Source organism: Mirounga leonina, unplaced genomic scaffold (assembly GCF_011800145.1).
Source record: "Mirounga leonina isolate KUSES-001 unplaced genomic scaffold, KU_Mleo_1.0 Mir_54, whole genome shotgun sequence".
Classification (NCBI taxonomy): domain Eukaryota; kingdom Metazoa; phylum Chordata; class Mammalia; order Carnivora; family Phocidae; genus Mirounga; species Mirounga leonina.
Window position 1 is genome coordinate 2763633 of NW_023270812.1, and position 16878 is coordinate 2780510.

General features: G+C 48.6%; 1 protein-coding gene across 1 annotated transcript in view; it reads left to right on the forward strand.

The window, feature by feature from the left end:
* The window catches only part of LOC118001860 (synaptojanin-2-like), a 98696-nt gene that overhangs the window by 60683 nt on the left and 21135 nt on the right, over positions 1-16878 (forward strand). Inside the window, exons 9-16 of the mRNA XM_034992043.1 lie at positions 1033-1114; positions 1884-2033; positions 2111-2276; positions 9343-9534; positions 11447-11528; positions 12300-12440; positions 13904-14096; positions 16691-16849. Of these exons, the coding sequence (XP_034847934.1) occupies positions 1033-1114; positions 1884-2033; positions 2111-2276; positions 9343-9534; positions 11447-11528; positions 12300-12440; positions 13904-14096; positions 16691-16849 (1165 nt within the window). The remainder of the gene's footprint in view (positions 1-1032; positions 1115-1883; positions 2034-2110; positions 2277-9342; positions 9535-11446; positions 11529-12299; positions 12441-13903; positions 14097-16690; positions 16850-16878) is intronic.

Genomic DNA, 16878 nt, shown 5'->3' on the forward strand with positions numbered 1-16878 from the left:
CTTCACAGATTCTGTATTTGCAGATGGGTCCATTGCGAACATTTATTTGTAACCCCCAAATCAATACTTCTGGCCCCTTCAGGGTCATTCACAGACATGCTCAGAACTGTGAAAAATTTGAGTCCCTGAGTACATCGTGTTCCCGGCTGAGGGGGAACCAGGTGACGCTCTGCCTCTTGGTTTCAGCTCTCCGACGGCAAAGTGGCCTTTCTGTGGTCTGCGTGGTGCCACGTGGTCACATTTTTGTGCATTTTATTGGTGATTTCACTGTTTAAAATGGCGCCCAATGTAGTGCTAAGAACTGGAAGATGTTTCCAAGCCCGAGGCGGTTGTGATGTGTCTGACGGGGAAGGTACGTGTGACAGAGAAGCTTGGTGCAGCTGTGTTAGGGGGCAGGTGGCTAGGAGGTCAGTGTTGGTCAATCAGTGATAATAGTAAAGTGCCTTTGAACAGGCACAGCCTTAAACAAGGTTACGTGTTGCGTAGTTGGTGAAAATGTGAGGGCAGAGGCCCACAGGAACCCAACCCTAGCTCCCCCTGGGAGCACTAGTTCAGCATTTGCAATCTGCTGATGGGTCAGTTTGCTAATTGTTTTTTTCTTTTTAAGATTATTTATTTGAGCAGGGGGAGGGGCAGAGGGAGGGACTCTCACGTAGAATCCCCACTGAGCGGGGAGCCCAGTGCCAGGCTCAGTCTCACTACCCTGCATGACCTGAGCCGAAATCCGAGAGTCGGACGCTTAACTGACTGAGCCACCCGGGCGCCCCTCAATTTGCTAATTGTTCCTGGGAAGTTTCTAGAACATGAGTACAGCAAATAATGAGAATTGGCGTATTTTATAACGACCCAGGTGTGCGTGCCACTCCATGCTGGGGTCCCTCAGGGTGTGCCCTGGGGGTTCTGGTGGGCTGCTAGAGTAGGCGAGGGTCGGCACCAGTTTTCTCGGAGGCCTGCCGTCAAACATAGGCTGTTGTGCTACGGCCATTGCTCCTTCAGCAACTTGTAACCTTTTGCATTTCTTGTTTTCCTAAGTTTTCAGAAAGGTACTTTGCGGATGAACTGCCTTGATTGCCTGGACCGAACCAACACAGTGCAGAGCTTCATCGCACTTGAGGTCTGTCCCTGCTCTGCGAGGCCCCTTGGGCCACCTGGGTCATGTCCCGTGCCTCCATCGGCAAGATGAGGGGGACGTCACTGGGCTAACTTTCTAACGGTGGGAACGTGGGGCAGAGATGTGCCAGGCATCTTAGAGCCAGGTCTGCCTGGATGGCTGGCTTGCCCGTAGCCTGTGTGCCTTCGCCCCATTTGTAGGCACAGTTTGTGGAATGCATCCCAGACATGGTCACCCAAAGGTGCCAGGGGCCACCTGGAGAAACAGTGGCTCTCTGTGATGATTACTGTGAATGTTGGATTGGGCAAGGGATGTGTGAGGCTGGCTGAGATGAGGCTGGATTTGAAGTCTGGGAGGGAGACCTGAGTCTGTCTGGTGGCCTGCTGGCCCAGTGCCTGGTTGACCTCTCCTGGCTCACTGCTGGGGGGAAGGGGTGGGGTCACTGCTGTCTGCCAGGCTATCCCTGATTGTTCTCCATCCCTCTGGTGGTCAGGGCTGGGGCATGGGGGAGTAGGTCAGGAGTAAGGGGCCCAGAGGAGGGGTGGTGGCATGATGAAGACCAGGTTGGATGAAGTTGGGTGAGTTGTGTTAAGAAGCCCCATTCTTTGCTGCAAGGATTCCCCGTTCTCTGGAGGGGCACAGAGTGATCCACAGTCTGCCAAATCGGGAGCTCACTGGGATGATGCCTGGTGACATTCACCCGAAGCAGCTGTGGGTGGTAGGAGCTTCCAGGTGAGAAGACAATGACATCTGTCCCTTACTTCTCATCCAGGTCCTTCATCTGCAGCTCGAGAGCCTAGGGCTGAATTCAAAGCCCATCGCTGACCGCTTTGTGGAGTCCTTCAAAGCCATGTGGTCTCTGAATGGGCACAGCCTGAGTAAGATGTTCACGGGCAGCCGGGCCCTGGAAGGGAAGGCCAAGGTAGGGGCAGGCCACAGGGAGAGAGAGGGAGGGTCTGCATGGATCCCTCTCACGACCTCTGGTCTGGCTCCTGGCAGGTGGGGAAGCTGAAGGACGGGGCCCGGTCCGTGTCTCGCACTATCCAGTCCAACTTCTTTGATGGGGTGAAGCAGGAGGCCATCAAGCTGCTGCTAGTTGGGGATGTCTACACCGAGGAGTCTGCAGACAAAGGAAGGATGCTCCTGGACAACACGGCCCTGCTGGGTAAGGGGGCTCCTGCTCTGCTTGCATGGAGATGTCTAGCTGCCCTGGCAGCCGGAGGGAGAGTGTGTGTTTTGGGGGCGGGGGTTGTGCTAACCAGTCCTTCCCTCTCCTCCTCATGTAATCCCAAAAGGCAGGGAGCAGACACTCTCCTGAGCTGTTCCGTGCTTTGCCCTTCTGGCCTCTGACTTCAGCTTGACCACGGGACTTAAGCAGCCTAGAGCTGCGGTTTGTATTCTTTTTTGAGATGGTCAGTCATGTACACCCACAAAAGGAGGCTCAGGAAAGAACAAAGTTTATTCTTCAGATGTAAGGATGTACAGGGGCTCCTGGGTGGCTCAGTCAGTTAAGTGTCTGTCTCTTGACTTTGGCTCAGGTCATGATTTCAGGGTCATGAGATCGAGCCCCGCATTGGGCATCAGGCTCTATGCTCAGTGTGGAGCCTGCTTAAGATTCTCTGTCTCCCTCTCCCTCTCCCACTCTCACTCATGCTCTCTCTCTCTCTCTCTCTCAAAAAAAAAAAAGACATGCAGACAAAAAGTGAAAGGATGGAAAAAGATGTTTTATGCAAATGAAAACAAAAAGAAAGCTGGTGTAGCTATACTCCTAGCAGACAAAACAAGACTTTAAAACAAAGACTAAAAATAGACAAGGGGCATTACGTAATGATAAAGGGGTCCATTAAATAAGACGACATAACATGTATAAATATATATGCACCCAACATATGAGCACTAAGATATTTAAATATTAACAGGCCTAAAAGAAGAAATTTCAGCAATACAACAATAGTCGGGGATTTTAATATCCTACTTACATCAATGGATAAATCATCCAGACAGAAAATGAATAAGGAGACATTGGCCTTAAACAACACATTAGACCAGATGGATTTAACAGACATAAGCAGAACATTCCACCCCAAAGCCAACAGAATACACATTCTTCTTAAGTACACATGGAACATTCTTCAGTATGGGTCATATGTTAGGCCACAAAGCAAGTCTTAATAAATTCAAGAAGATTGAAATCATATCAAGCATCTTCTCTGACCACAATGGTATGAAACTAGTAATTATAAGAAAACTGGAAAAAAACACAAAAATGTAGAGATTAGACAATGTGCTCCTGAACAACCAATGATGGGTCATCAGAGAAGCAAGGGAGAAATTAAAAAAAAAAAAATACCTAGAGACAAAAACAGAAATACAACACACCAAAATCCTTAGGACACAGAAAAGCACTTCTGTGAGGAAAGAGCATAGCAATCCAGGCCTACCTCAAGAAACAAGAGAAATCTCAAACAATCTAACTTTACAACCAAAGGAACTAGAAAAAGAAGAACAAATGAAGCCCAGAGTCAGTAGAAGGAAGGAAGTAATAAAGATCAGAGTGGAAGATAAATGAAATAAAGAATTAAAAACAGCAGGAAGGATCTATGAGTTGGTTCTTTGAAAAGATAAAACAAAATTGATAAAACTTTAGCTAGACCAACCAAGAAAAAGGAGAGGTCGCTAATCAGAAATGAAAGAGAAGAGATTACAGCTGATACCACAGAAATACAAAGGATCACAGGAGACTACTACACATAATCCTATGCCAACAAATCAGACAGCCTAGAAGAGATGGATAAATACCATTCTTCCAAGATTGAATCATGAAGAAATACAAAATCTGGATAGACCGATTATTAGTAAGGAGATTGAATCAAAAATCAAAAACCTCCCGGGCGCCTGGGTGGCTCAGTCGGTTAGGTGACTGCCTTCGGCTCAGGTCATCATCCTGGAGTCCCGGGATCGAGTCCCGCATCGGGCTCCCTGCTCGGCGGGGAGTCTGCTTCTCCCTCTCCCACTCCCCATTTGTGTTCCCTCTCTCGCTGTGTCTTTCTCTGTCAAATAAATAAATAAAATCTTTAAAAAAAAAAAAAAAACCTCCCAACCGGGGCACCTGGCTATTTCAGTTGGTAGAACACACAACTCTTGATCTTGGGGTTGTGAGTTCGAGCCCCTTGTTGGGCACAGAGATTTTAAAAAATAAAATGGAGTGGCTGAAAATTAAAACCAAAACCAAAAAACCCCCTCCCGATCCATATAAGTCCTGTGACCTGAAAGCATCACTGGTGAATTCTATCAAACATTCAAAGATTAAATATCTGTCCTTCACAACTCTTCCAAAAAAATTGAAAAGGAGGGAATACTTCCCAACTCATTTTATGAGGCCATCATTACCCTGATATCAAAACTAGACAAGGATGCCACACACCCACACACAAAATTGCAGGCCGGTGTCACAGACGAACAGACATAAAAATCTACATTAAAATATTGGCAAACCAAATTCAACAACACATCAAAAGGATCGTTTACAATGATCAGGAGGGATTTATTCCAGTGATGCAAGGATGGTTCAACATCTGCAAATCAATCAACTGATACACCACATTAACAAAATGAAGGATAAAAATCCTGTTGATCAGGGCGCCTGGGTGGCTCAGTCAGTTAAGTGTCTGCCTTTGGCTCAGATCATGATCTCAGGGTCCTGGGGTCGAGCTCTGCGTCAGGTTCCCTGCTTAGCAGGGAGTCTGCTTCTTCCTCTCCCTCTGCCCCTCCCCCCATTCATGTGCGCGCTCTCTCTCATCTTTTTTTAAAAATCCTGTTGATCATCTCAATAGCTACAGGAAAAGCATTTGACAAAATTCAACATCCATTCCTGATAAAAACTCAACAAAGTGGGTAGAGGGAATTTACCTAAACATAATGAAGGTTATATATGACAAGCCCACAGCTAACATTACACTCAATGGTGAAAAGCTGAAAGCTTTTCATCTGAGATCAGGAACAAGACAAGGATGCCTCGTCTTGCCACTTTTTTTCAACATATATTAGAAGTCCAACCCACAGCAATTAGGCAAGAAAAAGAAAAGGCACCCAAATTAGAAAGAATAAAACTGTCGCTATTTGCAAATGATGTACTATATATAGAAAACCCAAAAGACCACCCAAAAACTGTTAGAACTACGAAATGAATTTAGTGAAGTAGCAGGATACAAAATCAACATACAGAAATCTGTGGTGTTTCTATACATTAATAACAAATTATCAGACTGAAAAATGAAGAAAACAATTCTATTTACAATTGCATCAAAAAGAATAACATACCTAGGAATAAATTTAGCCAAGGAGGTAGAAGATCTGTACTCTGAAAACTGTAAGACACTGAGGAACAAAACTGAAAAAGAGCCAGGTAAATGGAAAGATCTTCTGTGTTAACGGTTGGAAGAATTAATATTGTTAAAATATGCGTACTACCCCAAATAATGTACAGATTCAGTGTAATCCCTATCAAAATTCCAGTGGCATTTCTCACAGAACTAGAACAAATAACGTTAAAATTTGTATGGAATCACAAAAACCCCAAGTAGCCAAGGCAATCTTTAGAAAAAAGAACAAAGCTGGAGGTATCCAGCTCCCTGATTGCAAACTAAACTATAAAGTTACAGTAAAACAATATAGTATTGGTGTAAAAACACACAGAACAATGGAACAAAATTGAGAGCCCAGATTTAAACCCATGCATATATGGACAGGAAATTTATGACAAAGGAGCCAAGAATATACAATGGAGAAAAGACCATCCCTTCGATAAATGGTGTTGGGAAAACTAGACAGCCACATGCGAAAAAATGAAGCTAGACCACTATCTTACACCATACACAAAAGTCAACTCAGCATGGATTAAAGACGAATATAAGACCTGAAATCATAAAATTCCTAGAAGAAAACACAGGTGGTAAGCTCCCCAACATTGCTCTAAGCAATGTTTTTTTGGATCTGACTTCAAAGGCAAGGGAAACAAAAGCACACATCAACAGATGGGGTTACATCAAACGGAAAAGTTTCTGCACGGCAAAAGAAGTCACCAGAACAAAAAGGCCAGGGGCGCTTGGGTGGCTCAGTCAGTTAAGCGTCCGACTCTTGGTTTCAGCTCAGGTCAAGATCTCAGGGTTGTGAGATCAAGCCCCGCATCGGGCTCCATGCTGGGCATGGAGCCCTCTTAAGATTCTCTCTCTGCCTCACCCTCAAAAAAAAAAAAAAAAAAAAAAAAGCAAGGCAGCCTACTGAATGGGAGAATATTTTTGCCAATCCTAATTGGATAAGGGGTTATATCCAAAATATGTAAAGAACTCCTACAACTCACCAGCAACAACAAAAAATTCAAGCAACCTGATTTTTTAAAAATGGGCAGAGGATCAGAATAGACTTATTTACAAAGAAGACATATGGATGGTCAACTGGCACATGAGAAGATGTTCAACATCATTAATTACTGGGAATGCAAATCAAAATGAAAATAAGATCTAACCTCACATTGGTCAGAAAGACAACAAGCATTGGAGAGGGTTGGGAAGATAAGGGAGTTGTCATGCACTGTTTGTGGGAATGTAAATTGGCACAGTCAGTATGGAAAGCAGTATGGAGATTCTTCAGAAAATTAAGAATAGAACTACCATATGATCCAGCCTTCCACTTCTGTGGATTTATCTGAAGAATATAAAAATATTGATTCAAAAAGATATGCATACACTTATGTTTGTTGCAGCATTATTTACAATAACCAAGAAATGGAACAAGCCAAGTGCCCATCACTAGATGGATAAAGAGGATGTAATGTACACACACACACAGGAATACTACTTGGCCACAAAAAGGAATGAAATCCTGCCTTTTGCAATGACCTGGATGGACCTTGAAGGTATTATACTAAGTGAAATAAGTTAGGTGGAGAAAGACAGACACCACGTGATTTCACTCATGTGGAATCTAAAACAAAACAAAAGCAAACTTACAGATACAAACAGATTGGTGGTTACCGGGGTGGGGGGGGTGGGCAAATGGGAGAAGGGGGTCAAATGTATGGTGATAGACGGTAACTAGGCTTTTGGTGGTGATCATTTTGTAGGGCATACAGATGTAGAGTTGTAGTGTTTTACACCTGAGGCTTATATGTTATATACCAATTTTACCTCAGTTTAAAGAAATTTCTACTATACTTGCAGGTCCTAGACATGGAGGGCATGCCACACAAGGGTTTATTGGGGTTTCCGCAGGAAAGGCAGGACAGGGTAAACAGCTTAGGATTGGCTGGTTTGAGTAATTCCGGTAGGCTTTGGGTGATAGGCATGGACTTTAATTGAATGGTACCTGGTCCTGGCATGACTGAGGCAGAGGAAGATACAAAATATATATATATAGTAGCAGCTATCATTGTATTTCCTGGGGGCCCGTGCTTTCTGGCCTTGAGTGCAAGCCCACTCTTATACTTTCTTTATATTTCCAAGCCAAGAGGAGGGGGAAAGTCAAGAAGATGGTGCAGGAGACCCTGTATTATTCTACATGTCAATTTCTCGGAGTGCTAACTCTTACCAGAAACCCTTTCTCAGCCCCAGTGGCTTCTTGATCCCCATCACCAGATATCATTTGTCCCAGGGAGTCTCCCGTGAGAGTGGCCTCCTTTTGTTAGGGTCCCAGGACACTATAGAACTAGAAGAGGGAGAAGAAATGGTTGTCTCCGGGGATCAGGACACCTCCTGCTCTCAGGGACCAAGACTGTCATGCTTCTGTCAATAGCTAGAGGTTTCTTCTTGTTAGTTGAATACAGTTGACATAGGACATTATGTTACTTTCGTGTGCACAACATAATTATTTGGTATTTGTATACATTGAAATGATCTAGTAAGTCTAGTTAATATCCATCCACACACATAGTTACAAAAAAGTTTTTTTTTATGAAGAGACCCTTTAAGATGACTCTCTTAGCAACTTTGAAATATACAACACAGTATTATAAACTATGGTGGCCCCCCAGGACTTACTGATTTTATAACTGTACTTTGGACTCCCTTCACCTTTCTCAACCTCAGCCCCCTCAGCCCCCAGTCTGTTCTCTGTTATCTATGAGTTCATGGTTTTTAGGGTGGTTTTGGTTTTTTAGCTTCCACCTGTGAATGAGCTAGAGGTTTCTTTGAGGGAATTTTAATGGCATCTTACCACCTAGATCCTATAAATGCTATAGAGCTCTCAGTGGAGAAGAAGGGGAGAACCCAACATTTTTCCTTGTAAGAATGTGTAAGCTTTGTTTAAGAAATTTTTGAAAAATTAATTTGCCTGCGCTTAACATGGTTTCACAGCCCCTTTGCTACTTCCATTCTTCCATGGGAGACTCTCACTTGGCTGCCAATAGCCAAGGTGGTTATTTGTGTCGACCTGGAAATAAGGGTCTGCATCGCACAGCATCTTACTAAGTAGGTAGGTAGGCATGACTTCGATGTGAGGTAAGTCACTACTTTAAAAAATGGAATATATTTTAGGTATCTAGAAGATGGACCTGGTTCAGAGTAAGGATTTTTTAAAAGCTTGAGTCCAACGTAAAGCAAATGAAACCTCTCCTGAGGGATGGAGGGTGAAAAAGGCAGAGATGGGGTATGGGGTAAGACATTCCAAGTTTTAGATATAGGTGTTCAAAGTGTGGTAGGTTGCAGTGTCCCCTTGTTTATGTCCCCACTGGATTGTGGAGGAAGTGCTGAGGCAGAGACTCCCTGTGGAGTCTGGTTGGTTAAAGCATATGGAGGAGGACATTTTGTGACAAAAATGCCCAGGCAAGTGTACTGGTTATGGTGGCTTTAGCCTCTTTTCGTTTGTTTGTTTTTAAGATTTTTTTTTTTTTTTAATTCATTTGAGAGCGAGAGAGACAGAGCACAAGCAGGGGGAGAGGCAGAGGGAGAGGGAGACGCAGACTCCCCGCCGAACAGGGAGCCCGATGCAGGGCTCGATCCCAGGACCCTGGGATCATGACCTGGGTCATGGATCATGACCCAAAGGCATTCGCCCAACCTACTGAGCCACCCAGGTGTCCCTGGCTTTAGCCTCTTCCCACCTTCTCGAGGAGCACACCTGGCCCCAGTGTGTGGGATCTGCAGCCCCCTCTCCAACAGGGAGCCCCCTGCATGTTTTGGGAGGAGGCACGTGCTTGGGCAGCGCAGACACACGCGCCCTCTCCTGCCTCCTCCCAGTGACGCCCAGGATCCTGAGAGCCATGGCAGAGCGCCAGTCGGAATTCACGCATTTCAAGCGGATCCGCATCGCCACGGGGACCTGGAACGTGAACGGAGGCAAGCAGTTCAGGAGCAACCTCCTTGGCACGGCCGAGCTGGCCGACTGGCTGCTCGACTCCCCCAAGCTCGCCGGCCTCGCAGGACCCCAGGGTGAGCGCCGCTGCCTTGACCACCACATGCAGATTCCGCGGAGCCCTGGGTTTCGCCTCTTGCGCAGCCCGTGACTCCTGCGATTTGGTATTTGGTGTTCTCACGCCTCAGCAGGTTTAGAAAGGGCTGTGGTGTGGGTGTCCAGAGCACATCTGGACAATTACTTGACATATGTGTGGCAGGGTCGTCGGAGTCGGGGGGTCTCTCTCTTCCCGGACGGAGGTTTCACGGTTTGCGGGTTTGCTCACCAGAGCCGTCTTTGTCGTTAGGAGGAGGATGTGGCCCCTCGAGCCACGTTACTGTAGGAAGCCGGGCTGCAGCCAGGCACACATTTCATGTTGCTACTGACCCGGAGCATCTGCCCCCGCCTTCTCCCTCAACGCCTCTGTCTGCACGGTCACGTTAAGTCATCACAAAAGAATTGCGTGCCTTTTAAGAACAAAATAATTCTTAAGTTTGGCACTTCACCTTTTGTCTTACATCATGCAAGGAAATGCAGAAAGGGCCTCACGGTGCAGGATTTGAAGCATAAATGATTTTCCGCAGGACACTGGGTCAGTGTTACCGTGGGGCCGGCTTTTCCCAGCTCCCTTGGATTCTGCAAGAGAGCCGGCCTCGGTTCTCTGCCGAGGGATGGGCAGGAGCCGCACCCAGGGCCCGTCCCTCACTGTCACGGGCAGTCTGCACTCCCACCCCTGCTGCCGTGAGGTCCAGGCTGGCTTGAGTCCACAGGCCAGGGTTCCTGGGATTCTTGAGTTGGTGGTGACCGTTCACAGTGCCCCCCCCCCCCGGGGCAGGCCCTGTACATGCCAAGAACATGAGAGCAGCCCAGCTGAGGGAACTTCCCTCCCCCTTCTCAGGAAAATGGCTCTTCATGTGCCTGCAGGGATGGGTGCGTGGTGACAGCAAGCTGGCTCTTTCTCTGCAGGGGATTTTATTGGGATGGCGGGCTCAGCAGTGCCCCCACTAGAAACTCACCAAGTTCGGGAGGGGGGAGGGGTTGTGGGGACTCTTGCCAGCAGAGCAGACAAATGGGTATTTTTTCCCTTAAACAAAGAAGAAAAACTTCAAACCAGTTAAGCTTGCGGTTCCAGGTTGCCCTGTGAGGCCAACAGGAAAGGAAGTGGACGGCCTGGCCTCTCCCAGTGGAGTCAGGGAGGGCGGGGTCTCCCTTTCTGCAGCGCTGGGAACCACAGCCTGGCTCAGGCTCGGGGGCTGAGTGGCAGAAGGGGGGGCGGTGCCCTGGAGAGATGCGGCCAGTGGCTGCAGGGGTCATATTAACCCCTCTGCTTCCTTAAAGGGGACACAGGATGGATGAGCAACACCTCACCTTGCTGTGTTCCCCATAAAACACATTTCTATAGGAGACCTCTGCGGTCCCCAAGCTGGGCAGGGTTTTCCCTCCTCCAGTCACCAGGATGGCAGTCCCCTGGGACAGGACCACATCAGTCTGTCATTAACCGGGCAAGGCTGGGCCCACACTGTGCGAAGGATGGAGTTGGCAAGCGTGAGACGTGCCTTTGGGTCTGATGCATATGTTGGTGATGCTTATGATGTGCTGGGGAGGAAGAGGAACCCACAGGGCAGTGCCCTTACTACCTGCCAAGTGGGGCGGGTATGGATGCTTCACGACGTCCTTGTGAGATGGCGGTTACCATCCCTTCCGCAGACAAAGGAACAGAGGTGTGGAGAGGTCACTAACGTGTCCCAGGAGGGAGACCGGGAAAGGCCATGGGCTCTGGGGGAGGTGAGGGAAGGGGGGGGATCAGCATGGAGCTTCACTGAGTCATCTGGACGAGTGCACCGAGCAGTGGTACACCTGGGCTCAAATGGGCACACGTGGCACCCCGTGCGTCCACGAATGCAGACTTTGTGCTGTCTGATTTCCCTCAACTCCCGCCTTTCCCCCTAGATGAGGACAGCCCAGCTGACATATTTGCCGTGGGGTTTGAAGAGATGGTGGAGCTGAGCGCAGGGAATATCGTCAATGCCAGGTGAGCATCCGGGCACAAGGGGTGCAGGATTGCACCCTGAAACTCACCCGAGGTTTTCCTGAGCCAGGCGCCTGGCTAGGAGTGGGACACTGGGTCCATCCTGCTTCTGCATCCACTGCCCTGTGACCCTCGGGGTGTAGGAACTCCTCTGATTGCACTCCTACCCTCCCCTCCCCCACACACAGATGTGCACCTCCAGTTCCTCTTTCTTCAAATTAAGGAAATCGCAGGAAGGGCGGGTTACTACTATATATTCTCGGCCATGTGTGGAGGCTGAGTCATGCTGTGAGCTGGCGTGTGCACACCTGGAGGGTCGGGGCGGAGGGCCGGCCTGGGAGCGTGCTGATTCACCTTTACCGGGGAAGGTGAGAAGCATAAGTTCGGGGAGAAGGTGCTTCTCCTCTCTGTACAGATACAAAGAAAACCACTGTATTAACGTTTTGTTTAGGGTCAACTGGACCTTTTCTTTCCTAGTTTAATTTCAAGGAACTTCCTGAACAAATAATAAAACCTGATCTCTGCAGCTCTTATGAGCAAGGTGCTGTGTTGGGTTTTAGGTGGCAGGGGTGGGGTGAGGTATGTGCGATGATGTGTATGACACAACCAGAAATACACGGGTAGTCCACTGCAGGCATGAAGGCATGGCACTAACATGGGAGTGGGGACAGTGACACTAGTTCTATAGAAAGAATAAGGGCGGGAGGAGTTTGTCGGTGGGAGAGCCCATGTCCAGCAGACTGTGAAGTGTCATTTGTTTCTCGTCTTTTCCAGTACCACCAACAGGAAGATGTGGGGTGAGCAGCTCCAGAAAGCCATCTCCCGCTCTCATAGGTACATTCTCTTGACTTCGGCACAGCTGGTGGGCGTCTGTCTGTATATCTTTGTACGTCCATACCATGTCCCGTTCATCAGGTAAGAACATTTAGTTTATGAACATCTGGGGGGCGTGGGGGCGTTCGTCTTGGTGTTTTGTTCAGACTTCCTCTTCCTCCTCCCCTCCTGCAACAGGAATCAGGACTTGCCATTATTCTAGATAAATGTAGCAAACCCCCAAGGACAAAGCAGGCTGAATAGAATATTGTCTGGCGATTAAAAAGCCACAGTGGGAACCTTGCGGGCCAGGAAGCTGAACTCTTTCAGAAGGAGTGATTGTTGTCCTCCCAAGCTCTGTTTTGTGCAAGGAAAGGGATTCCTTATTGAAGTTTTAGACAGGAAGCCTCTGACCAAGAGCTGAGTAACTCATCAGGAAATGCCAATTCTTTTGTCTCTTTTTAAAAGAGTTCTAAATAAGATGGGTGGGCAGAAAGTCTCTACTGCTGTCACCCCATCGTAATGCCCCTAAAGTGACCACTTTGTGTATGTCAGATAGGGAACACTCAGCAAACGGGTGTCCTCATAGGAAAGAGTGTGCGTGTGCGTGTGTCTGCATGCATGTGTGTTTTAAGGTTTGGGAAGAACTCACCTTTTCCTTCAATGACTCATAACTTCCCACTGCTACCTGGTCTCACTCATATCAATAGAATTTCCTCCCATGCCAGGCTGAAGTTGCTGCCCATGCCAGGCTGAACTTTTCCCCCTCCTGGTTGAACACCTCTGAATATTTAGAGGACCAGAGGCATGCTGGGGGCAGTGCTGGGAGAGTATGGCTATGCTCCGTGCTCATCATCCTCTTCTTTGACTTTGGGAAAATCTTTAAGTCCCTGTCCCCCCCGAGTGTGTGTTCGGGCAGTTGGGCGGTGTCCAAAGTGCGGGGGTGAGAGTCAGGAAAGGTAAGGTCAGGATAAAGGTCAGAGATGAACCATGACAGAGAGGGCGATGCTGGGGAGCTCCAGATTGCCCAGAGGCCGCCCAGGCTCCCCGGCCTCTCCTCCAGCCTTAGCTGGCTTAGCTCTTGTGCCTCTTGGCCAGTTATCCCCTCACCTTGTCTGCCCGCTGACAGTCCCAGGGAGCAGGTGTCTGCGTGGAAAACACCTGCGCAGCCCGGCACAGATAACGGGGCGGCTACCTGATGGCACCTCCTGCATGTTGCAGGAAAGTGAGGGGTGGGGCAGGGGACAGTGAAGTCCAAGCTGTGAGCTGTGTCACGGGCGACAAGGAGGACGAGGACTTGGGAGCGGAAAGCCGGGATGGAGGTGAAAGCTTCCCGGGTGCCTTTGTGAGCACAGGGCACTTGAGAGTTGGGGCCGTGGAGACGGTTCTCCGGGCCCGCCACAGGGAGAGGAGAGAGGGCAGGAGTGACGCCGGGGCAGTCACTGGGTGGCCTGGCTGCCCAAGAGGCGACTGAACAGCCCAGGTCTTGGCCGCCGCAAAGCTTGTTCGCGTTTTTCTGTCCTAGCCGCTAAGGAGCTGCCGCGTGTGCCCCTTCTGTGTTGCAGGGACGTGGCCATGGACACGGTGAAGACCGGCATGGGGGGAAAGGCGGGGAACAAAGGGGCCGTGGGCATCCGCTTTCAGTTCCACAGCACCAGCTTCTGCTTCGTGTGCAGCCACCTGACGGCCGGGCAGTCCCAGGTGAAGGAGAGGAACGAAGACTACAGGGAGATCACCCAGAAGCTGAGTTTCCCGATGGTGAGAGCACCGTGGCATGGGTGGACGGTGGCCTGGAATGTGACCGGGCGCGCGTTCTAGCTCCCTCCTCAGTGCGCCCCGTAGGTGGTTTTCTGAGCTGCTGATAGAGGCCAGGCATCAGGGGTGCGGCTACGGGAGGGTCCCTGCCCTCCGGGGGCTGAGCCCTGGGGGAGGGGAAGTGACTTGGGCTGGGACAGTAGAGCTCAGTCCAGGGGATGTCCCTGGAGTGTTCTGTGCCCCGTCTCTATTACACATTTCCCGAATGTCCTTATGCACCCTACATTTTCTTTGCATTTGTGTGCACGCTTTGTCCAAGTTGGTGAAGAACATCCGAATCCAAACAGTACGAGACTTAGTTTTCTTAAGATTCATGGTCTTCAGACCTACATTCTGTTGCAGCTCAGATAAGAAGGCCCATTTTTTTGAAATCTGTGTATTCATGTTGGAGGAGCCCTGGATCCTCCCACCTGGTCTCCCAGTTGCCGATAGCGTGCACCATGCTGCCCTCTAGTGACGTCAGGGGTTTCCACCCCAAAGCCCGCGGGTGGCCTTTCCAGACTCAGATTCAGATGTTCCCCTTCCTGTGCAGAGATGATGCCCGCACACCTTCAGCCTGGTGCAGACCCCCCGTCTCCCTGCAGTGAGGGGAGGCCAGCTCTTTCCGTCACACCTTCTGCCCATATCTGTGACACAGCTGGCTGGGTTGTGGAGCTCCTCCGTGTGAGCCCAGATAGATCCCATAAACCTGACATCCTGTGTACTGGGCTGCACAAGTACTCAAGGCGAAAACTCTTTCATTTTCACCAATAAGTGCTGTAATCTCTGCTGTAGTTTCTATTTCTTGGATTAAAGAAGAAACAGACAGGGTTGGGAAATTTACAATGTGCAGTCTTCTGGGACTACAGAGGACATGGTGCATGTTTTCTTTGTGTGTCCATTTAGTTAAAAAAAAAAGTCCAGCCCTTCTCACTTAGAGTGCTATTTTGAAATAGTAAACTTTGGACACATTCAAAATATTCAAAGGGCTTATAATGGAGCTTTTTTTTTTTTCAACAACAGAAATATCGAGGATACCTATAAGTTAATACTCTATACCTGTGCTGCCCAGTAGACAAGGCACAAGCAGGTATTTAAACTTAAATTCGTTAAAATTAAGTGAAATAAAAAGTTCCTTGGTTACACTGGCCATGTTTCTTGGCGGCCACGCGGCGGCTGCTTGTGGCTGGTGGCTCCTGTTTTGGACAGTGTGGGTGGAGAATGTTTCCATCACTGGAGAACGTTCTGTTGGGCAGCAGGGCTCTACACACTCATTGATTTGGTTGTGATCATGTTAATCTTCTGTCCAGATTACTGTCGTGGGTTGCAGGGAGTGGAAATGCCACATGAGGATAATAGAAACAGGCTTTGGAGTTAGGCAGATCTGAGTCCAAAGTTGCCTTTGTTACACATTAGTGGTGTAATAACTTTAGCAAGCTCTTTTGAACTTTTTATCTGAAGGATAAAAAGGAGATAATGAAGGAGAGCCGACAGTACGTGCTTCCCAGGGCTGCTGTGAGGGCAGGGTGCCCCCAGGACAGAGCCCAGCACAGGTAGATGGGGCGGGGGCTATGTTGTGGCCACTGTCATTGGCATGTGATTCATGGCTGGGAAGGAGGGGCGAGGATCCCGCGCTCTCCAGGGCTGCGCCGGGGGACCACGGGCTCAGGGTGGGCTAGACAGGGCAGGGGAGAAAAGAATGGGACGGAGGGTCACAGGATGGAAATGGATAAAATCCACGACATTTTACAAAGTTGCCCATTCCGAGCATTTTTATGTTCTTTTTTTTTTTTTTTTTTTTTAGAGTGAGAGAGAGAGCACAAGAGGGGGGAGCGGGAGAGGGAGAAGCAGACTCCCCGCCGAGCAGGGAGCCCGATGCGGGACTCGATCCCGCGACTCCAGGATCATGACCTGAGCCGAAGGCAGTCGCTTAACCAACTGAGCCACCCAGGCGCCCTATTTTTATGTTCTTAAGCCTGATACTCATAACACTGAATGTTTGGGCAACTCATCTTTGGATATAGATGTAATGAAAGCAGGAGCACAGCCCAATCTCAGAGCTGGGGCGGGCGCAGTGAAGATGGGCAGCCATGCTTCCCAGTTAGAGATGAGCTTTCTCCAAACCACTCAAAAACACTGTCATTTAAAATGAAGGAAGGGGCGCTTGGGTGGCTCAGTCGTTAAGCGTCTGCCTTCAGCTCAGGTCATGATCCCCGGGTCCTGGGATTGAGCCCCGCATCGGGCTCCCTCCTCAGCGGGAAGCCTGCTTCTCCCTCTCCCACTCCCCCTGCTTGTGTTCCCTCTCTCGCTGTGTCTCTCTCTGTCAAATAAATAAATAAAATCTTTAAAAAAAAAAATTAAATAAAATGAAGGAAGCCACGTAAAAGCTCCTCAGTAGGTGTATGTGATTAAGGAAAGATGAGATGGTCCATGGGAAGTCTTTTGTTATGTAATATTTTAAGAAAAAACACATCTGTATCATCTGCCTGGTGAGTTTCCCTCCCCCTCCCCCACCTCCTTTGCAAAGGGGCCGAAATGACTGTGATTTTCTTTAACAGGGAAGGAACATTTTTTCTCACGATTACGTGTTTTGGTGTGGCGATTTCAACTACCGCATCGATCTCACTTATGAGGAAGTCTTCTATTTTGTCAAACGCCAAGACTGGAAGAAACTTCTGGAATTTGATCAGCTGCAGCTACAGAAATCAAATGGGAAAGTAAGTTGGGCTCTTAAGTCACCAGCACA